The 23649-nt window shown below is 40.2% G+C and overlaps 1 protein-coding gene across 4 annotated transcripts in view; it reads right to left on the bottom strand.

The window, feature by feature from the left end:
- Positions 1–23649, bottom strand: part of LOC116709589 (arf-GAP with SH3 domain, ANK repeat and PH domain-containing protein 2-like) — a 40957-nt gene that overhangs the window by 1224 nt on the left and 16084 nt on the right. The window contains exons 3-29 of one of the 4 annotated variants that reach the window (XM_032548225.1): positions 22661–22806; positions 22324–22398; positions 18154–18203; positions 17937–17960; positions 16427–16556; positions 15370–15455; positions 15232–15307; positions 14169–14255; positions 13684–13692; positions 12073–12176; positions 11465–11534; positions 11182–11269; positions 10455–10503; positions 10134–10300; positions 9316–9449; positions 8880–8974; positions 7643–7832; positions 7485–7570; positions 6428–6543; positions 6086–6153; positions 5898–6005; positions 5413–5647; positions 5130–5282; positions 4319–4424; positions 4141–4199; positions 3930–3997; positions 2823–2942 (exon numbers count right to left, since the gene is read on the bottom strand). In XM_032548225.1, the coding sequence (XP_032404116.1) occupies positions 2823–2942; positions 3930–3997; positions 4141–4199; positions 4319–4424; positions 5130–5282; positions 5413–5647; positions 5898–6005; positions 6086–6153; positions 6428–6543; positions 7485–7570; positions 7643–7832; positions 8880–8974; positions 9316–9449; positions 10134–10300; positions 10455–10503; positions 11182–11269; positions 11465–11534; positions 12073–12176; positions 13684–13692; positions 14169–14255; positions 15232–15307; positions 15370–15455; positions 16427–16556; positions 17937–17960; positions 18154–18203; positions 22324–22398; positions 22661–22806 (2699 nt within the window). The remainder of the gene's footprint in view (positions 1–2822; positions 2943–3929; positions 3998–4140; positions 4200–4318; positions 4425–5129; positions 5283–5412; positions 5648–5897; positions 6006–6085; positions 6154–6427; positions 6544–7484; positions 7571–7642; positions 7833–8879; positions 8975–9315; positions 9450–10133; positions 10301–10454; positions 10504–11181; positions 11270–11464; positions 11535–12072; positions 12177–13683; positions 13693–14168; positions 14256–15231; positions 15308–15369; positions 15456–16426; positions 16557–17936; positions 17961–18153; positions 18204–22323; positions 22399–22660; positions 22807–23649) is intronic. The other 3 variants (XM_032548226.1, XM_032548227.1, XM_032548228.1) reach the window with 3 other exon arrangements.

Below are 23649 nucleotides of genomic sequence, written 5' to 3'. Positions count from 1 at the left end.
GACCATGGACGGGTTATAAAGTTGTTCATGGTTTCCAGGTCAGAACCAGACGAAGGAAACTGATAAAGATAAAAACGGCCTTTGGTGCAACACTGACTGCAGCTTCTGGAGAGAAGTCTGTTTGGATGTGATGCTCTTGGTTGACACAGATGTCTTTTATAATTATAATTTTTTCAGCCATTGCTTACATCCAGATTTACTGCGTTGGATAAAATGCGCCATGACCGTCAGACTGCAGACGCTTTTAAAGAATGCGATGTGATTCAGTTCCACATGTGGAAGTGGCACAAATCAGATTCATTAGAGTGAAAAGTTTGGAATTGGGCAGTGAAAAAGTCGGGCTGAATGGATAAATCTGTAGGAAAATGACCTCATGCCCACCGTTCAGTGTGGCGTGGGATCTGTGCCACAAACCTGTGGAATTATCAGGACATTTTAAAATAAAAATCTCCTGGACTTGGCCTGTAAATTAAAACTGGGACATCATTGGGTCATTAAATATAAATAAACTGAATATTAAATGTATGCAAATTATATTATTAGGATATAAAATGTGGCCAAACCAAGTCATAAATATCTCAAACACAAAATCAACCATTTCAGACCTCAGATCCTCTGCAGCCTCAATGCTGCCCTGCAGGCAAAAGAAGGTTATTAACAGCAGTAATAAACATCTTGGGCTAAGTGGGCTCATTTAATTACAGCTAATGTTTCTCAGTGTGATGTTATGGCGTTGCAATAAAAGATACATTTATTTTAAGCCTTTTCACAGATCTTTCCCAGACCAGCCAACAAATGTGGCTGGATGTTAGATCCCTGCTGAACACACACACAGACACAACTGGTTGGTTCTAATGAATAACCATTTTCACTCAGATGATCCAACACCAATTCATTTAAAACCAAATCATCTGACTAAGTTGTGATAAATGGCTAAACATACTGGAAGGAAAAAAGATGAACTGATATCCAAAAGTATTATGATAAAAACAAAGTAATTTGTCGTTTTTGCATCAAATTTATTGCTACATTTTTATAAAGGTTTTTTTATTTTTGAAATTGAGTTCTGTGAGCCTTTTGGACAGAAAACAAAAGCAGCCATCAACGCTACCTGCTTTAAAATTGGTTTGCTTTAGTTTTTGTTGTTTTACTTCTATAAACCTTTTGGAAATCAGATCATTTTCTACTTCCAGCTACAAGTTACAGTTTTCTTCCTGACTACCAAAGCAGCTTTTAAATTCAATCCTTTCCAAACGTATTCACATCATGTTACATTACAACCACATTTTTATTGAGATTTTATGTGCAAGAGAAACACAAATTAGCGACGTTGAAAGAACAGATCGATGGTTTTCAGTGACTGATGAACTGAATGTAAAGCATATTAACAAACGGCAGTAATACGACGGTAACATTTTTACTTGAGGAAAAGAAATTTCCTGGTGGCCATGTCTCCAGCAGGTGGAATAACACTGTAAAACACACCATCCCTGATAGTACATGGTGGTGGCTGCATCATGGAGAGGGAAATGGTTTCCTTCAGATTAGTGAGAGTGGAAGGGAAGCTGGATGGAGCTAAATACACAACAAACCTGGAAGAAAACCTGTTGAATGCTGCAAAAAACTGTATCCAGAGTTACAGTTAATGGTTTAGATCAGACGTCTTCATTGCCAACTGCTAAAAAAAACTATTTCTGACGAGACTAAATGTGTTGCATGAGTGTGAATACTTTTGTAAGGCACAGCAGATCATTTCCTTTAATTAACCACATCCTAATCAACTAAAACCAGGATTTTCTGAAGCAGAACTGAATCGAAGTGAACATCTAAACGGCACACAGGTCAACCAGAGTCTAGATCACATCAAACTTCCAACTACTGAGATTCCCTCTTTCATATTACCTGGGGTGGTAAAGAAGAAAGCAAGTCATTTTAAACGTTGTCTAGACCTGAAAATAAAAAGCTGGGACATGTTCTGCTCCGGTAATGTTCACAAATAAAAGAAACAAGTCAGGAAACAAATCAGATTACTGAGTGATGCAAAGTCTGCCTCAATATCACCATCAATACCTTCAGAGCAAAAGCAGCACAAAAAATTGCTGCACAAACACAGTGGAGTTGACTGACACTAATGTTGTTAGATCTGAAGGTTAGGAGCTGGTTCTCATTGCCTCTGGAAACATTAATATCATTAAAATAACAGCTGCACAAACGTTTGACACCAATGTTGTTAGATTTGAAGGTGAGTGAAGGAAACTTCACTCAGGCAACCTTAGCGTTGATCAACTCAACTCCATTAGTGCAGCAAAAATGTTTTGTTTGTGCTGGTATCATTTAAAGATATTAACAAAAAAAAGTTTCCAAAGGTCACCAGAGGTCAAGCACTCAAATCTACAAAATCAAACAAATTTGTTGTCAATCAGCTCAGCTGCTTTTGTGCTGGTTTATACAGCAAACATTTGTGCTGCTTTCGCTTCGAAGATATTGATGATGACCTCTGGAAACATTTATTAATATCTTTGAAATATCAGCACAAACATTTGACACAAAGTTTGTTAGTTTTACAGAAAGGGAGATTGATTAAATACAATAACATCTCCATACATGGCTCAGATGAAAACAGGCTGCAGCTGGACCCGACTAACAGAGGAATCAGCATCAGCGGGCGGAAAAAGAGGAGGACAAGGTTGGGAAAGTGTGTGGGTGGTGTTGGCTAGGATGAGGTCAGCTTTCTGATTTCAGCCAATATGGCTCTAAAGAGAGAGTCACACGGACTGGCCACGCTTTGTGATTTCATGGGAACAGTTTCGAACGATACTAACCCACCACTCCTGGTCCTCCTCTCCATCCACCACGATCACCTCGCCCTCGGAAAACGTCAGCTCATCTGGGTTGTCAGCTATGCAGTTGTAGATGGCCTTCACCCGCTTTGGTCTCTGCTTCTGAGACAACAAGAACAAAAACAGACAAAGGTTTGATTTGAGTCTCAGGCCCATTTCCTAGGGTTACCCAGACTTTTCTCTCTGCGATTTAATTCAGGTAGGGGTTAAAATATTGAACCATCATCAGGTAAACGGTTACTAATCCTGCAGCGTATTATTCATGGGCAATACATCAAAAGGTGTACATGTTACCGATTAAAATAAAAGAGGAAAACCTTCAAACTAGGGAGGCAACTAACAATTACTTTAGTAATCAATTGCTGACAATTGGAGAAAAATATTGTCACATTCTGTAGACTGTTAATTTAATGATTTATGGCTTTTTATACAATATTAAAAATACATTAAAAGATGCAAATAAATAATTCACCTCATTTTATGAATAGTAAAAGAAACATTTAATTTATTTGTTTAAAAAGGAAATGAAGATGGTGAGTCTGTAAAAATATTTTTAAAAACTGCCTACCTTCCTAAGTAATCAGTAGAAAAATCTTTACTTATTAACTTTCCTATATTTGCAGCTAAGAAAAAACATTTCTTAATATTTGTTTTTACAGTTTAAGATAATCTTTGACTTTGTTCAACCTGCACAATAACAGCTGCAAATCCTAGAACAACAAACTCTGTAAATGTGTTAATTATCCATGCTAATTGTTGCTGATGGGATATTTAGGGACATTTTATCAGTTTGGTTGTTATGTCTAAAAATAAGAGGAACAAACAGATATTCCATGTTTGCATGTTCTACAAGCTTAAGCAGCTTCTTTATTCAAAGTGAGAGAGGAGAGTCTTAGTCAAAAGCCACATGTGGACCACAGGAAGCAGATTTACTGGGCAGGAAGTCAATATAAACTCTGGAACAACAAGAAGAGAGATTACAAAACACAAATTAAAAAAAGAAATGAAAACATAATCACGCTGTGGAACAAAACAAATAATTAACCAAAATACAACCTGGATGAATATGAAGACAAATGAAAGACTTACAGGATTTGCTTTCCTTGATACGTGGGCCGGAGGCACCGAGTTCTGGGGGCATCCTGGCACTTCCTTAGCTGGAACAGGAAACAGGAAACTACATCACACAAACAGCAAAACTTTCCATACTTTCAAAGGGAAGGTGGAAAAAACTTCAGCAGATGGACAGTATGACATGCTACATTCTGTTATCTGGATGCCTTCCTGTTTATTTACTCACCTGCTCGTTCTACAGATTCACTTTGATTCAGGAAACCTCGGCTGAAGCTTTTATCGTTGCTGAAAGTAAAATAAATATTCAGCTAACCATCGAAGATTCCAGCAGCACTGCTGCACATTTACTACATTAATGTTAGAGCCGTGATGTTTACATGACTCCACCGTTTTTTTGTTCTTACCCAGCAGGGGATTTGGGTGGCACTGACCGGGTCCCCAGCAGACCCTGACCCGACTTGGACTGGATGTTCATGGCTTCCATCTTGGCTACGGGGGCGGGACCCAGAGCTGCAACACACATCAGAACAAGAGTTTAGAATAATAAACCTCTCAACAATGGACTCTTGTTTAAGACAATGGAAACCAGTGAATGTCTGACTGAAATGCAGCAGTAAAGGGAAAGATGAGACTGTACTTCATGAGGAAGCTTAGATACTGCAGGAGATGATGGTGCAAAGAGGGATTTTACATAAAATCATTACTGATAATAAAGAAACTGAAACAAACAAATATCTTATTTTGAAAATGCTAACATTAGCATGTTTCCACTTGTATGCAACATCTATTATATAGCTTTTTATAGTATGTTGGCTAACAGGCTAATATGCTATTAACAAAATGCTGACATTAGCTAATATGCTCCCATGATCATATCATCTATCGAAAGCAAACATGATCTTCTAGCTAAGTTTAGCCAAAGTACTACTAGCATTTTCTAAATGCTAGTAGTTCATTAGCCAACACCATCTGCCATTGCCTGGCTTGAACGTATCACAGACAAGGATTCTACATATTTTGTTTGGTAAAAATAGTCTGTAAAACAACAGGACAAGTACATGTGATCTAATTTCTTTTAAATGATGTTTGTTGCCTTGTAATGTTTTTGTATTGTGTGGACTGTTGGAGGTGAGTTGAGTCTGTTGTGTTACAAATTGACTTTTCCAAATTGGACAATAACTAATGATAATTTGGTCTCATCTCTCGGGTTCATACCTCCAGTAGAAGTGAGCCTCATTGGGGGAACAGGAGGGTGCATGTTGGGAGGGTCTGAGGACGACCGCTGCCGGCCGACCAGGTCTATAGAACCGGGTTTCCAGGTGCTGGAGGTGGCGGACTGACCGATTCCCCCCACAGAGGAGAACTGGGCTGAAAGACGTGGGAATGGAGGAACTTCATGCTTATCTGGACTTTATCTGATTACATTTATTCTCACAAATTACATCTAGATATTTCTGGCCCGTCCCGGTCCTGTGTTTCTGTCAACACAAGGTCTCACCCAGGTTCCTTGGGGGCAGGGGCGGAGCAGAGGGGGAGGCCGACTGAGGGGAGCCGGTGTTCAGGATGGTTCCGTAGGTCTCGTTGTTCACCAGGCTGGGCATAAAGAGGCGGTGCTTGTCCTTGCTGAGGCCCGCTCCGTCCCGGCCGGCGGGCCCCAGACCGGACTGCAGGTGGGCGTTACTGCTGGGGGCGTAACAGCTGACGGGACGGTCGTCTCTCCGATGGGGGCTCGGCTGGAAGACGTTCAAAGGAAGGATTATTGAGACACCAGCAATTTATTCTCAGATGTTCCAGCAGGAAACTCATTTCCACAAAATCTCAAAATTTTAGAACTTAAAAAAATCTTAATTGTAGGATTAGATTGTAATGGTTTCCCCATACAAATGTTGAAAAATGTCATCAGTGGGTGGAGCCAAATTACTGGGGGTGTGGCTAAATGTGAACAGGTGTGGACAGGATGAGGGAACGCACCGTTTTTCTCACCTTCTCATCCAGATCCTCATCGCTCTCATCCAGGTCCTCGTGCTTCAGGCGCCACTCGTACTCAACGTGGACGTGAGCGTTGAATTTTCCTGCCAGAGCTTGGTTGAGCTGTAAACACACACATGGCTTACTGGCAGCTCCTGCAGGTCTGAGGCACGATGGAGACTCTGGCAGGTTTTAATACTCACCTGCTCCTCACACTGAGCATGTTTGAGCCTCCGGGCGATATCCAGCGGCGTCTCGCCAGCTTCGTTCGCTTAAAGTGGAAATAAAAACAGGAGTAGCGTGTTATTGCTCTCTAATTCCCGCTGCAGACGAGGACAAACATGCTGCCCATTTTCTCTCCTGTGTAATTAAGCCGTTTCCCACACCGAGCAGCTTCTCTGAATCTGTTATCTGGCTGTTTTGTTGATTTCAGAGCACAAACATGAGTGTTGTGAGAGAAAAGGCCAGAATGGTTTGTTCTCTGTGTGGGAACCTGGTTATGAGGAAATGACTTTTTCTAAATAAATTCAACATGCTGAACTTACCAATATCTATGGAGGCTTTTCCTCTCAGCAGCAGCTTCAGACATTCGCTGTTGTCGGTCAGGCAGCAGTAGTGCAGCGCTGTGCTGCCTTTGGCCGTCTGCTTGTCCAGATTCAAACTAAATAGGAAAAAAAAAAAACACTTTACGCTCTGCATGATGTAAGAACCTACAAAAAGACATTTTTGTTGCATGAAAACAGTGGAGTCGCAACATTTTTGGGCCAAATCTGGCAAATTGACACTATTGGGCCACAAAATTCATTGAATTTAAAATGAAAACATGAGTTTAATGTGATTTTTCTATTTTGTTTTACCTGCTCAATAAACAAAAATGTTTATGAAATCTATAAATCCTTACACATCTAAAACATAAAAAAGACATTGGACTGGAGCCTTATTTTAAAAACAGTGAAAATGTGTGGGGCTATCAGTTGTTTTCCATTTTGTTAGCAGAATTTTAAAGGGGCGTCCAATCAAAATCATTTTCAGGGCTGCAAATGACCCCTGAATCACACGCTGGACTCCCATACTTTAGACCCATAAACCGGAGAAGTTTGTGTGTCTGAAGTAAACTAAACTGAGACAGATAATCTGTAAAAATATTTCTCTCCTCTGCCTTCTCTCAGTGCTAACTAGAAACAACCAATCAGAGACAGGAGGCGGGTCTTAGCGCTGTCAATCACAATCTGCCACTCTGCAGCTAGCAAAGCCTGTCATGAATTCTAAAGCTTGTTAGCGTAGCCACCGATGGCGCTGGATAAACGGTTTTTGTGCAACAACAAGTCGTTTCTCCACCATTAGCACATTTAGCAGCGAATACATGAGAATGACTGACGGCGCCAAGTCCCACCTCCTGATTCTGATTGGTTGTTTTTGGTGCATTTTGTCAGACGGTGATAGCAGCTCGGGGAGGAGAAGGAGATCGATCGTTTCACAGATTATCTGCCTCACAAACTGTCAAATATATAAAAAAACATTTTTTATAAAAGTTACGTCCTGCAGCTTTAACGAGCCGTAGTTTTATTTTCTGTTTTCCTGAGTCGTCTTCGCTCCGTTTACCTGTTCTGAGTGAGAAAGTCGACGATGTGAAGAGACGTTCTGTCTACCAGCCTGACGGCCAAATGAAGAGCCGTCTCTCCCTGTTCCTGAAGAGAAACCGCCATTTTAGAAATATGGAGGACAAGCGGAGGAAAAGCTGAAAAGCTTGGTTCTGTTACATGTCCGTTGGCGAGCGGAATCGGCTCCATGAGGTCCAGCCCCTCGGCGTAAACCTGGATGAGGGAGAAGATGTCCCGCGCCTTCACCGCCTCGCACAACGTGTGCAGCCGAGCCGCCGCGTCGGCGCCCTTCTTCCTGGCAAAACGCTTCTCGATGTATTTGGACGTGATGAAGTCTTTCCTGGTCTGCCTGGTGAAGGGAAGCAGTGACATAATTACTCGATGAAAACGAGGTTCGCCGCCTCTAACAATTCATATTTTCTCACAAACTGTGAGAGACGAATATAAAGTTGGGTATAATAATAGATCAGTATCTTAAAAACCTGGTTTTCATTAAGTTGTGGTTTACATTTGTTCACACCTGCTTTGTTTTGTTTATTTGTTACTAGATCATAAAACAATCCGAAAAAGACAATGGTTTGTGCCAATATATATATATATATATATATATATATATATATATATATATATATATATATATATATATATATATATATATATATATATGCGTCGTTATTCCTACGAATAAATGAGAACATTTTGGACTTTCCATACATGTTTGTGTTTTGCATTGTGTGATTTCTACCTCTGAAGAAAAAAATAGTATTGAGATACATTCAGATGTATAGTTTCTCCCTCCACTTGTAAAGTTATTTTACATAAACTCTGATGTGTGATTTCTCCCTCTGCAAGGAGAGTAAAGCAGCTAAATTGGGATGAGGAATCTTACTTCTGGAACCAGAGGTTGGGACCAAAGGGTTCTCATCTTTGACCAGCTTTTATTTTTATTATTTTTAATATTTCACAGTATGTTTTCCTTCTTCCACAAAGACCAAACTGGTGAAGAGAAAAACTGATATTTGCTCTGGGGACAGATTGAATCTGGTTCTCTACAGTGAAATGTAACAAAAATGTGAAAAATCCAACAGGTGCCAGTTTTTTGTTTGTTTTTACTTTTTACAAGCTTTGCTCCGTGTCTGATGAGATTTTGGTTAAAACATGTTTGTTTTTCATTCAGTGGGTAGAAAATCCAGAAGTTTCACTCAAGAGTAGAAATACTTCAAAATATTGTTACTTTTACTCAAGTAAAAATACTCCTAAAAGTTTGTTTTTTTTCAAAAACGTCACTCTACTAAATGTATTTGAGTAAATATAACTAGTTAATACCCAACTCTAAATATGAAGTGAAATCTGTCATTTACTCTCTATCTTCCACTGAGCTAGTTTAGTAACTTACATGTCACTCGCTGGGTTCGGTTTCACCACATTTTCAGCATTTAAACAAGCTTCCATGATTTCATTAAACCCTGCATTCCCCACGTTCTTGGCCAGCTGTGGAGCAAAAACACACAGATAAATTCAACCGAGTCATGTTTCTGAACCGAGTGCAGCAGTGCGGCTGACACGCCCCTGTCCGGAGCGTTGACAGAGGAGCCAGCCGCGCCTGACTGTGGCGTCTTAACGCAATCCTGACTGGAAGCGTTTAATCCCAGATGTCCCACAGGCTGTAAATCTCTGCACCAAACTGTGAAAAAACAGCCTAACACAATCTCAGCTATCCTCATTTTGAGAGGAAGAGTGAGGCTGAGGATGCTGCAGCCTCTTATTGACCTCATTGTTTCCACACAGACAGAAAAAAATCAATGATACAGAACAGAGGAGAATATCTGTACCAAGAGCTCAGAGGTGCTGAGGACATCCAGAGTGAGGGACTGGATCCGAGAGTAGTGGACTCCGAGTTCCCTGTGGATCCCTGAACATTCGATACAGGTGAGGACGCCCAGGTTGGTGGACAGCCACGTCGGATCTGAGGAGCAAAAACAACAGATTATCTAAACATAGACATGATTTCTGAAACTTCTGAGAAAACTTTGAGGTTTTCTCAGAAAAAGCTGGAAGTTTGGGATCGTGATAAAAGCTCCTGATGTCAAGCAGCATCTTCTTTCTGTTTTTACAACCCTTACATTACATTTACACTAAAATGCAAAAGTAGTCGCATACCTTGAAATACCTTCATTTGTTTACATTTATTCATGTATCAACTACAAAATGGTGGCTGCACTTCCGCTAATCTGTAGTGGAGCTAATTTTTTCATTTAGCACTTGAAAACATTTAGTGCTCTTAGCTGCTAGGCTCATCATGCTTTTCTCTGCATATGCAGTGTAAACAACCTTAGACAGACCACTACACATTCATTATTTGCTGATGACACTTTAGTTTTCTAGACAGGATTTTAACTCGTTTATTTTGACACTGGTTTCTCCTGCCAGGAGCAGCAGACTAGAATTAAACAGGCCAAACAGAAATGGCATTTATTAAATTTGACATGAATTAATAGTTGTTTGTTTTTATAGATGTTTAACCGAGTATTGTTATAAATTAACAATAAATGTGGATTTGCCCAAAGCTGTTAATTTTTTACATAACTATGCTGCCGAGCGGCAGAGCCAGAGTGATGGGACGGTTTCTGTGTTCATCTTTGCGACTCACTGGGCGCTCCGCAGTCGCAGCACACGTCGTTCCCCGTCATCCTCTTCACTTCCCCCAGGATCGCCTTCGTCAGCTCCTGAACGATGTTGTTCTCGCCGACATGGTGGTCGCCTTTAAACGCCTGATTTAACGCCTCCTCCTTACTGTTCTGCAGAACTGAGATCCAGCTGGAGCGAGGAGATAAAACAATAAAGCAGATTTAGAGTTCAGTGGGAAAAAGAAGAAGGCGAGGAGAAGAGGGAGGAAAACGGTGGCTGGGTTTGAGATAGAAAGCGTTGGGAAAGATGGTAAAAAGGATGAAATGAGGGAACAGGTACGTACATCTGACAGTCCTGTTCGTCCTCAGCTTGAAAATGATAAGTTCGGTCATCTAGAGCGAAAACAAAAAGAAACATATTTAATTTAGTCAAATATTTCTGGTTTAAATGTCAAGCTAGCTACATCCATTCCTTATTAAACAAAACCTTACATTGATATGCAGAAGAAGCCACATTCCTACATTTGTTCCACATTTTGTCACAATACAACTAAACAGTGGTGGGCAGATTTCCACTAAGGCACTAATAGCACCACTTAATTTTTAGCACTTTACCATTGGTCATCAAAATTAATAAGAAATAAAGAGATTTACATCTGCATATAATCACTACAAATAAATATCACATTTATGGAGTTTTAATAAAAATGTGTCATTTTTTTTCCACTTCACATTTTGCACCATTGGTTTTGATTTATCACATAAAATCCAGTAAAATAAATGAACCTTGTGGGTGAATAAACCAGGAACTCCATGTTTTCCAACCCAACGAATGAAAATGTAAAATTATTGAGCTGTAATTCAGCTCATTATCATCTGTCTTAGCTTTCCGTCACGTGGATCAGAAATCCTAAGTGTGAACTTCTGCTACTGCTGAACTAAAACTCAACTCTTCACAGTGACAGTAGTGACCAAAGTCTGTGGGAAAAACGCTGATAAGAGCTGAACTCAAAGTAAAAACAAAACAAAAAGCCACAGCTGACAAAGAAAAGCCAAAGATATGAAACCTACGTGAAATGAGGTCGAAGCTCCTCTTCTCCTCAGGGTTGTGCTTCACCTGGCAGGTCAGCAGGTTGAGTTTAGCCGGCGGCCTGTTAGCCTAGCAGAGACGAGCCGAGTGAGCGGGAATGTTTAATGGAATGCGGCCGCAGCCAAAGGAAACATCTGATAAGCTGCTGCGAGTCGGACGCCTGTGATGCGTCCAAACATGGGAACAAGCCTGAGATCTCCCTGGGTTGCTGGGATACGTTACAGGCCTGCAGGTGACGGGGTCAGAGGTCAGAACTGAACTTACTGTGCCGTGTGAGATGGTGAGGTATCCGTTTTTAGCCGTGCATTTTCTCTTCTGCCAGACTTTTCTCAACCTGAACACAGAGGATTCAGTCATAAGCCAACAAAGCCAAACAGATTCATTATTAACCAAAAAGAGGCTAAAAGGTTAATTTAAATATGCAGTTACATCTTAATAAATTAGACACTTCAGTATTTCAATTTAAAAATCCTAATAACAGAAAAAATTTTCAAAACATCAACAAAAAAAAGCAAGAAAACTATACTTTTCCTTTTGGCTGAATTGCTGTCAGTGCAGCGTGTCGGGAACATGATCAGCCTGTGGTTCTGCTGGTGGTTCTGCTTATCATTTTCCTCTTCATAATAATAAATACTGTAAATAAACGTATAATAAACCAAACCCAGTGCTAAAAGGGTCATTTAAGCATTAAACCTTTAACAGCTTCTACCTTCCACTTAACTTTCCATGACTATGCTTAAATCTCACTATCTCAGCAGCCATATTCTTTAGAAAAAACCTTTACTGGGTTAAAAATAATTTATATTTGGTCGATGAATTAATTATTAAGATGAACAGAAGAAACGCGGAGCGACGTGCAGATCGGCTCTCACCCGTCGCTCTTCTTGAACAGGAAGCCGCTGCGCTCGGTGCCGTGCTCCTTGTTGCCCTGCGGCTGGTGCAGGCTGTACGTCGCGCTCTGCCGCACCTGGGAATCCTGGGAAAACACAGCCGGCACAAACGACACGTCAGGGGGGAGGAGAAATCTAAAAACGGATAAATTAAATCAAATTAAATCAGCCGATTTTTCTGGATGAACTTCCACTAACGCACGCCCCTGAGCTTTGAGTTAAAAAACCCCCTCAAAGTTCATGTAAATCATATATTTTCTGTCGGATTAAGGAATAATTTTTGCTTCTTTTTTTTACTTTCATACAGTTGTTAATTAATATGTGCAACCATGGCGACGAGATGTTGTATTTACACCCGGGAGCAGCTGATAACACCTGAACTACCGACCATAAATCCCAGAGGAGTTGAAAAAGACGCTTCCAGAAAGTTCAAACTGTTTCTTCCCCCCATCGGAGACTTAAAGAGGAGTAGCAAAAGCAAAGGCGGTGGATTAGCAGTGCTGGTAAATAACTGATTATTGTTAAATGTCGTCTCTTTTCCTGTTTGAATGTCAGAAAGTTACAGCAACATCTTGAATCAGAGGCCTTTTCAAATTTACTGCAACACTGACTGCTACTGGAAATCTTTCCTGCCCACAGCATCACCTTCACTTAAACCCCAAACTTTTATTTTTTTCTAACCATTTTTTGGAAAAACATTTTTGTCCTCAACTTAAACAGCTGAATTTGTGATACAACAGTAAACTGACTGAACAGTGTGCTAGAAGTAACAAATACTTTCACTTAAAAAAAAAAACAACTAATTTATCAGATATTTTGGATGACATGAGTTACAGCAACATTTAATTTCCTTTTTGGGTCATTTTTAAAATTTGAATTAAGAATCGAGGCCGGAAGGTTCTTGGTGGGGATTCAAACCCACAACCTTCTCTCTGTGCTCCACGGACGCATCTGGGTGTGAGGTTAACAGACACAAAGGCCTTTTCTGGATTTCCTTTCCTCCTCCAGCTTTTAGACAAATTAATCAGTATCTAATTAAGGCCATTTGTTCCTGTGAGAGGGGAGTATTCTCCATGCCAGCGGCTGCAACAGATGGCGCAAATATGGCAGATTCAGCAGCTGGAGGCCAGTTGTTTTCAAGACGATTCAAAAAGGCATCGGTCTAAATCTGATCTAATCTAAAATCTATTCATGTTTAAAGTTCAAGTTTCCAGACAAAAGAAATAAAAAAGAGGAGATAATCTGCATCAACGGATGGACACGAATGAGATTATTCCTATTTAATTATAGCACAACAAAAACAACAACCACTAAAATGGGATGGAAAGAGAATATTTCTGTAAGAATGAGGTCATTTCCTTTATGACGGAGAAAGAACTGAAGTCTGACTCCATCTGCAGACACATGAAATTCCTGTAAGAAAAACAACAGTCTAACTTTGTCATGAAAGAAATTAACCGACAGAAACTAAATAAAGTTTTTAAAGTGTAAAAAAAAAAGCACAAAACCAACAGAATAAAATGTAAAGGCAGTTTTTTTTTCCACCACTGGAGCCTTAAAGTAACAAACAGAGATGGGAACAAATCCACTTACTCTCCTCGCCTTGTTTTATGAACCGTGACGGCAGCAGCGGGAGAGAGGAGACATTTTTAGACAAAAGGACAAACTTTACATTGTTTCACTTCAAAAATATGTCAGATTTCTGCATATATGCATGGAAAGGTTATTAAACAACAATGAATGTCGCCACAGACAGAATCTGAAACAAAACATTTACCAAAGATGTTAAAGATTTCCACTTTTTAATGATTACCACAAACATCAATGTGTTTCTTGGGAGTAAATGTAAAAAACCAACATACAGTAGAGCATAAATAAACCAAGATTACAACTGCAGGCCCTTTTTTTACCACCAGGTGTGAAGAAATACAGGCTGAAAGTTTTCCTGGTTTTTCGTTGTAAATCAGCTCAAACTCACTCAGACTGGATGGACTGCACTACGTTCAGCTGGACATGAAATCAGAGTAAAACGCGTTAAGGTTTGTGGTTGTAACCTGACTACTTGTTATGCGTCTCACCTCCTTCTGCTCCACCTGCAGAGCCGTTTTCAGGACGTCTCTCAGCTGAGTCAGCTGCTTCCTCTCCTCATCCTGCGCCTGCTTGATCTGACCCACAGAAAGAAAAACTGACGTCAAACACAGAACAGAAAAAGCAGGAGTCATAAACAATCCAATCAGTAACTCTATGTTGTCGTGTTTATGTGAGTTTATTGCAACTTTTCCTCAAAAATAGACAAAAACACTGTGTTCAAGTGATGCTAACTCCCACCAGCAGGTGGTAGTATACTGCACCTCTATACTTCTACTGCATTCCTGAGTAAAGTTATCGAAGCAAAAGTGGAGCCATTAAAGTTTGTTAAAGATAGAAATGTTTGTGTCCAGTTTGTCTGATTCTCGTCTGTTTTCCTCTAGATTTTGGATGGGATTAAATACGGGAAACAGGAGGAAACTCACAGTAAACAGCTGCAAACGATGCAAACTCCAAAACACAAATGCAACAGAAAATTCTGTAAGAAAGAGGCTAGCAAATAGCAAAAACAACCACTAATATGAAAAGCTGCAAACTCGCTCCACCAAACGGAAGTCCTCCAGACCACTAGGGGGAGGAAGTATAACAAACCTTTTCTTTTACTCCATTTTGGTTTAGTTTTCTTGGTCGACTCCCCCTGGTGGTCTGGAGGATGTCCGCTTTGTGCAGCGAGTTTGCAGAGTTTCATACTTGCTGTTGTTTTTACTAATTGCAGCGTTTCCCCCTCTGCTCCTATTTTCTGTGGTAACAGTATTTTTATTTTTATTTTAAATTTGTGTAATTTGGGGTTTCACCTGTCGACCGTTTAAAGCTGAAGTATGTAAATGTTATTTTAAAAAATTTTCACATATTTGTTTAAACTGTCGTCATATCCTGACAGTTTGATATAAGATAGAAAAATATCAAGCTGCTCTGCCGTCTCCCACTGCTAACTAGAAACAGCCAATCAGAGCCAGAAGGCGGGTCTTAGCGCTGTCAATCACCCTTTATTTTGATTGTCCAACATAATGAACAGGTAATCAAAAGAAGTGGTGCACAGAAAAGCGTTCTTACCGTGTGCAGATCTGTAGCCAGTTTCTCTATCGACGGCTTCAGGTTCTCCACGGCCTTCAGGCCGTCCTGAAAGAAACTGCACAGCAGGGTTAACGACGGGAAGGAGCTGCACAGGCCGGCCCGCTTGCAGAACCTTACTTGCACTGTGCGTGGAAGTACTTGATGAGGTTCTGCAGCAGGTCCACCCCCTTCTTGATCTTGATCTCGTTGACTTTGAGGAGGTACTGTAAACAGATCGAATGCAGATCAGGGTGGAGCGATCAGGCGGGGTTCAGACTCATCACTTTCATCTTCCAGAGACGCTTCAAAGAAAAACCCTCAAAGTGAAGCAGCGCTACAGTTTCCTCTACATGGACCTGTGTGGTTCTTAAAAATAAATGTTAAAACAATGGAAACCTTTTGATATATACACATACATTTACATAGCCTACATTTGTGCACTTATGTCAACCATAATCAGATTTTGAATTTGATTCAAGTATATTTACAATTTACTTTATTTTGAAAATCCAAAAATGGCTGCCTGTGTGGCTGTGAAGCTGCGCTGCTTTCGGCAGTGAAGTAAAACCAGAGAAGACGGGAAAAGAGAGGAACCAAAGGAAGGCTAAACTGAAAGCATTTTTAGTTCAAGTCTGTGAAAACGACATTAATGTTAAAGAATGTTACTTTTATAAAAAATATGTTTTTTACATATTTGTTAAAATCTCCCCATGTCAAGACATTGTGAGACAGATAATCTGTGAAAAAACTGGCCACCTTCACCTCCTCTGAGCTGCTGCTGCTGTCCAAAGACATGCACCAAAAACAGCCAGTAAGACCCAGGAAGCAGGTTTCAGTGCTGTCAATCATCCTCATGTACTTGTTGCTAAATGTGCTAATGGCGGAAAAGCAACTTACAGTTAAAGGAAAACCGCTTATCTGTCGTCATCGGTGGCTTTGCTAACTAGCCTTAGCATTCAGAACGTGCTTTAAAAAACTGGCAGCGCCACACAAGATGGTGATTGACAGCGATAAGACCTGCCTCCTGACTCTGATTGGTTGTTTCTAGATTTTTTTCACAGATTGTCTGTCTCTTACCAAACTGTTGCCACAAAATGGCAGTTTCAACAACTCTGTAAAAAAATAAAAATTCAAAACTATTCTATTGTTCCAAATTGTTCATTATGTGATCTTGGAGACTGAAGCGGATTCTGACCTCGCACATTTGCAGCTGGAAGAAGCGCCTCTCCTTCTCCATCTCCTCGGCTATTTCCGCGCCGCTGATCTCCGTCCGGATCATCCCGTGCTGCCGAGCGTGCTCCTTCTTCTCCTTCTCGATTTTGGTCCTGGCAGGAAGAAACGCCGCCGCAGGTCAAAGCACCACAAACACAGAGACGGAAAAATACGGCAGCAAAAATTTAAATAAAAAAAAAAATCAGCCCTGCAAGCCGTCAGCTGGAGGCGAATCTTAATCTCTCCCTCAGTTTACAGAGTCAAAAACACTCGCAGGCCAAGAAAAGAAAAACTAAAAAACTATTTAAAAAAAAGCAAATTAAGAAGTTTGATCTACAGCCACATTTACTGTATTAGAATAAAAGGCATCTAGTTTTCAAATTATCTTAGGCTCAGTTTTACTAATTTATTCTGTTATAAAATTTGGATCAAACTCTTTCAGAAACCTGATATATTTCGTCGTGCTTGATGAATTAAATTAAAGCTAATTTGGTGCAGCAAAGTCAGATTTTCACTGAAAATATCTGGATAAATATGGTTTCACTAATTATAAAAGTTATTTATGTGGTAATTAACATTTTTCATTGTAAGAAAATTATGGCAATGAAAATTTTACTCTGATTAAAAATTTATAAACTATGAACTGCAGTTGGGGGTCACAAAAATCCTTTCAAGGGCCACAAATGGCCCCCGCGCCGCACTTTGGACACCTCTGTATTAGAAGAAGCATCAATAAAACCGGTTTCAGTTTCAGGAACAACCCTGGGTCGTTAACCAACCAATTAACTCCAAATAATACAAAATAAATGGACAAACCTCATTTTGAAAGGTCTAATTCAGAGCGTTTCCTCGTCAAATTCAGAGAAATTATTTGACTTATTAGTTAAATTAAGCACCGAGTTGCTCATCAGACAGCATTTAGGGCTGATTTTTAACAAACAGAAACAGAGACGATCCCATGCAGCGGCTCAACATTTTTAACTTGCTGTTTATTTAAAACAACAAACTCAGTTTCCTGATCATCAACTGGAGAAAATCCAAGAAATTTTAAAAACAGTTCTGAAAGCAATTCACATTTGAATTTCCTTTTATGAAGGAAATCATAGTTTTTTTTTCAAATTTCAGAAACATTTCTTGGATAATCTGAAATCTATAAGGAGGGTGAATACTTCCTCACAGCCTTAAAAGTCCTGAAGCAGGATTTTAAAGCAAGTTTCTGGTTGGTGTGTTTAATGTCTGCTGGTGACCGGGAACAACTGAAACAACAAACTGATGCAAAAGGCTCAGAATGAGAAAACTGTTCTTATTAAAGCAGACACAAAGATGAGGCGAGGATCCCGGACGAAGGAGGAAAACAGGCAGGAAACGGGCCTCTACTGACGGTTTTCTCATGAGTAGAGTGAAATAATAAGCTGAGACAGCCGGGAACATTCACACCACCATGTCCTCTGTGTCAGCACAAAGCCGAGCTGCATCACAGGAAGACGGGTTACCCTCTCAGTAAAGAATGTCCTTTGCTGCTTGTAAAAGACATAAAGGTGCCATAAATACTCCTGGTTTCTCCAGGCGACAACAAGGACGTGTTGAGACAGCAGACAGACATGAAGAACGGCAAAACACAGGTACTTAAATTATTACAGCTATAGTTAGTTTATTAAAAAGAAAATTAAGACGTCCGTTCCTTAGACGCATAAAAATGGATTTTCTTACACTTTGGTTTCGTAGTCCTTCCAGGCTTTGTCAAAAGGCTTTTTCAGATCCTGAAAAATGAAACAGGAAATAAAAGACAATTCAACGAATGTAAATAACACCAAATAGCACAAAATGCTGAAGTAGGAGATAAAGAGTAGATGGTGTTTAATTGTTTTATATGCAAATTACTGCTGGGATTCAATTAGACATTTTAGTCAGATTAACTGCATCGCATTTTAATCCACAAAATAATCAACATTTTCAACTGCAAACAAATTTTGGCTGCTAAATTATTGAAGTAAGAAACATATGAGCTCAGTTTTAATCTTATTTAAGTTATTTAATCATCAGATTGGAGAAAAGTTTATCTTTCCAGTTTCAGGAAGTCCTGATCATTGATGGTGAACTGTGGATGCTAACATTAGCGTTGGCTACGTATTTAGCATTGAGATGCTATTTTAGGCTTGAATAGCTAAAACAATTTGGACACTTTAATTAGGATCAAACAACTGGGTTGCATTTTTTTTTCCAACAATATTTTTATTGTATTTTTACAGATATACCTGCCATATAACCAATACAATAAACAAGACCAACAAACGCCCTCTTAGATACATATCTGCTTACATTCCTTTAACTGGGTTGCATTTTTAACGAGTTAAAATGATGTAGTTAATTACTTAACACCCAGTCATGTGTCAGAATGGCTTAGTCAAAGTCCAGACCTAAATCCAACAGAGAATCTGAAGCAAAATTTCAAAACTGATGCTCTGCATCCAGCTGGAGGTACTCTGCAGTAACGATGGCTTAACCACTTCACCATAAAATCCCAATAAAATATCCTGAAAACAAAAAACTGTAACTGTATTTGCTGAGTCATGCTCGGTGCTGATGAAGGTTTAACGGAGAGTAATCCTCATTCAGCAAAATATCTGCCTCCACTTTCATCTATCATGTTTGATCTGCTTTCTAAGGAGAGAGTTTGTAACTTTGGATCGACCGGTGACCTCAACCTGTTAGCATCCAGGCTTTTCCTGTGTCACTCCCACCCATCCACTCACCAAGAGGAGCACAAAGAGACACGACAAAAGCTGATCCCCCAGTGAAAGAGCGGGGCTGAGAAGGAAACGGTGAAAGAAAGGCAGGCGGCGAGGGATTGAGAGAGAGGAGAAAGGTTTAGCGGAAGGAAGTGTCAGAGCCAAGGAGAGGGGAAAAATGGCAACAATGGCTAAAAATACCACACAGATATTTCTGGGAAGGGCAGAGAGTGCCGGGCAAAGAATTTCCCAAGAGGGCAGAGGACTTCCTGGACTTTCCTCCTGAAAGTCACTGCAGGATGGAGAAGGAACAACGATCCACACTAAACCTCCCAGATGTTTCTACACAGCTGTGTGTGTGTTAGCGCTGTGGGACGGGTCGACTTCGCGCCTCAGACCTATTAAATCAACATCAGTCCTCACAGTCTGCAGGTTTTCTACAGGATTTGAATGTAAGGGTTTGAGAAACGGGTGATTTGGGGTCTGGAGAAGCATCTCCATGTTCATTTTTACAGGTTGTGGATAGTGGTGGGCTCACTTAAGCTAATCTGCAAATAGCTAAACTAACTTTCCGTTTAGCGTTTTGCTAATATTGAAAATGTTTAGCGGATTTAGCTTCCCCTAATTAGTTTGTCTTGATAAATTCTAAGGTGCTAATTTACTTGACTATTTTGTAACCTTTCAATTCTTCAAGTAGTTGGATGTTTATATTCATGCTCTTATTTTGAAATGGGGAAGACCGTTAACACAGCAGTTCCGTTTCCTGTCCTCGCATTACCTTCTGTAAGTAGCCAGGATAAAGTCAAATTTATTTAACATTCATGCTTTCAATGGGAGTAAAACTCACTGATTCCAAACAGAGAAATAATGCAACTCACTGCTAACTACATGCTAACTACCCATCCCTGTGTCTTCGTCGCTCGCGCTCCAAGAAAGTGAGCAGTGATTGTCCAGGAGTGGGAGAACATGTCTGCTAAATTTAAAACAATTTAACCAAAAAAATTCAGAAAGAGTATATTTATAAAAACGACATGCATGAGAAAAACGGTGGACTGCGTCAAACTTTGATCATCACTTAGAAAAGAAGCACAAAGAAAGGTTAGCAAAGCTAGCTAGCTAATGTTAGCAAAGCTAGCTAGCTAATGTTAGCAATCTGCCTCTTTAGCAAAATTCTTTAGCCAGCCCTTACACAAAGATTTAGTCAATATTAGCTACAAATATTAAGCTAGCAGCCCGTTTCGTGTAAATTGGTGGTTTCATGGCGCTAGCTAACATCACCTAATATTAGCATGAGTCTTGGTTTTGATTTCAGTGCACCTGTCCCTCCTTCAGCTGAATTCCTCCACACCATGACTCTGCCACCGCTGTGCTACACAGTTGAAGCTTGTAGCTTTCCACCATCGTGCTCTGGTTACTTTTCAGCATTTTTTTCACCAAAACCTTCAGATTTCCAGCAGAAAGCAGAAGATGAAGAAGGGTTTTGTTTTTTAGTGACTTCATGAGTAATCTGTCATTAGCAGGTTCTTCTGTGCATCTCGGAGCCACTAGTCCCTAATAGCTGATGGTAAATGGCTGCAACTTCCCATTTCCAAGGTCCAGTGAATGTAGAATGACTTAAATTAATTTTTTTCTTATCTGACCCACATTAACTAATGCAAATCTGAAGGTTTCACCATAAAAAGGACATTTCTTTATATCCAGAGTCCAAACTTCGGCAGCAAGGTTTTAATATTTATTACAGATCAATTTCATCTGAAGCAGAAAGAGTAATGGCTGCATAATGCGCTGCCTTATCTCGTTCTTGACTTAATTTGTCTCTGCGGACTTGCTCAATGTTTTACAACATCCACTTTAACCGTCACTTGATGATGCTGTCCTGCAGCTCTGGACACTTTCTCAGACCAAAGGAGGCGGGAGAACTGAAGCAGTTTCAGGTGACTACTGGCTGGCAGAGGTTTCTTCTTTTCTCCTGGCTCATTTCTCGAGATGCGTGTCCAAAGAAAAAGCAGCCAGCAGCTCATTGGCTGCCGGTCGGGTAATGAGAATCATCTGAGGCGTAATGAGAGATAAGTGGGAAGAATTAGAGAAACTGAGTCGTACTCCAGGGAAAGGAAAGAGCTGCGGAGTTAAAACACAGACGAGAAGACAAAGACAGGAAATGACAGACGGGAAAAAGTCACGGGACAAAAGAAAAGCAGCCGAGGTCATGAGGGCAACACGTGTATCCATGGCAACCGGCTCGTTAGACCGCTTTCTTTAATCACATCAAACTTCGTGGAAACCAAAGCCAATCATGTGTCTCTGGGGTGAAAGGTCACAGACCGTCAGGGACGGTAACGAGCTGCGATTGGATTACAGAGCTGCAGACGAGGGTTAGCCTGGTTGCCGGACACTCGGCTGTCTGGCTCAGATTATCGCTCCTTACTGGACCTTAATCTCCGTCTCAGGCACCAAAGATCCCAAACTGTCAGACGGGTCCGACACGCAGCAGATTCTGTACAGGTCTGGATTATTTTAACGTTATTTTATCCAGTTATAAGCCTCACATCCTTCTGCTGCGCCGCCAGTTCTCAAACCGTTTGGTTCCTTTTATTTCTATTGTTTTAGCTGTTGAGTTATTCACAAGTTACCAAGTACGTTTATTTTCTTTGTAAATAAATACTTTCATGTATGACTTAATATAATTCCACATTTCTGAAAAGTTTCTAATGCATCTTGTCTATATTCATCGTTATCCATATTCGGGGCTTTTTGCTCCTGATGGGAGAGATTAGGATTCCTGAGCAAAAAACAACAAATATTTCCATGGAAACCAAACTGTAAATACGGACTGACGGTTGGATGGCTGTTTTGAACTAAAGGAAACCTACGTATTGTTTTCCAGTTTCCTGTCTCGTCTTGACCTCCAAACGTTTAATGTTCAGACTTTCAGACTTCATGAACGCGGTGGATAAAACCTCCTTTCATAATTTATTTGAAAAAGAAACAACAGAAAAACAACAACAAAAGCCTGAAGGAGCAACAGGAAGAGCTGAAGTGTGACATCACTTCTTGGTTCATTTCCAAACCCGTTCTGGTTCCTTCAGAACCCGGGCGGTTCTAGAATAAAGTCCTGCGTTTCATAAAGACCTTCAGTAACCAGCAGCTTTACCCCTTTGACGCCCTTCAGGTCTCCTTTCAGCAGGCTGTCCAGGGGGAAGGTGATGATGTTGTTCATGTTCTGGAACTGGAGGAAGACGGGAGGAAATTTTACAGATCAAAACTCAGCAACTGCTGGAATCAAACCAGTGAAAACAATAAAACTTTCGTTTTAATTCAGGAAGAGATGAGAATCTGATCAAAACCTTTGCTGGATTTCTGTGAGAGAACGGTTTACGTGTTGGGATCCAGCTGGACCTGAGATGTTTTAGTCAGCACACACAGGGTTTCACACACACACACACACACCCACACACACACACACACCCAGCACGCACACACACACTCACCAGGTTTTTGAAGAGTGCCGTCAGCTCCTTGGTGAAGACGGAGAACTTGAGGAAGGCCGAGCCCAGGTCGGGATCGTCGTGGCACACACAGTTTTCCCCGAACTTCTCCAGCGCCTGAGTGTACTGCTCCTCGTTCTCCACATGGGCTGGAAGACAAACGCACGCAGGAACAGGTCAAAGGTCAGTCATCAAACTGCACAATAATCCACCCCAGGTACAGTGGACAAACTACCGCTAATCCGCTAGCAGTGGAGCTACATTTTTGCAAACTTTGAAAACATTTAGCGGACTTAGCTTCCCTTAAATTAAAGCAATAATTTGCTCTTCTGTTTTGTAAACCTTTAGTTGAATAATGTTTGACATCGGTGAAATTTTGGTTTTAGACTTTTAGGAATTTTTCAAAAAATTTGACGTTTATATTCATGCTCTTATTTTGAAATCGTTAAAGACGCAGTAGTTCAATTTCCTTTAATCAAGTTCTCTCTGTTTTTATTCCAATAAGTATTTCAAACAAGCAGCATATAGGAACAAAGTAAAACATGTACAGTAGAGAACAAGATATTAATAAAAATACAATACCTGAGAGCAGAATAGAATATTTTATTCATTAAAAAGAATTTATTTATGTCAAAATTAAATTATTACTAATTATTGAAGTCAGTGTTTAATATGTTTCCACCAAACACTGTGTTGGTGCAGCGCTTCAATGTTACTTTCCGCTAAATAACAACATGGAGCTAATGCTCCAAATTAAGACCATGTTGGTGTAGCGTTTTAGCGTTAGCCTCCATTAATTACCATGCTAGTGGAGTATCTAGCATTAGCTCCAGATAAATACCATGTTGTTGTGGTACTTTAGCTTTAGCTTCTGCTAAATACTGTGTTGATATAGCGTGTTAGAGTTAGCCTTCACTAGATACCATGTTGGTTTAGCTTTTGCTAAATAACGTGTTGGTGTAGCATTTCTGAATTGAATTTGGAGGAGCTAA

Source organism: Xiphophorus hellerii, chromosome 19, assembly GCF_003331165.1.
Source record: "Xiphophorus hellerii strain 12219 chromosome 19, Xiphophorus_hellerii-4.1, whole genome shotgun sequence".
Lineage (NCBI taxonomy): Eukaryota > Metazoa > Chordata > Actinopteri > Cyprinodontiformes > Poeciliidae > Xiphophorus > Xiphophorus hellerii.
Note: the sequence above shows the minus strand (reverse complement) of the source record. Positions and strands in the feature narration are given on the sequence as shown.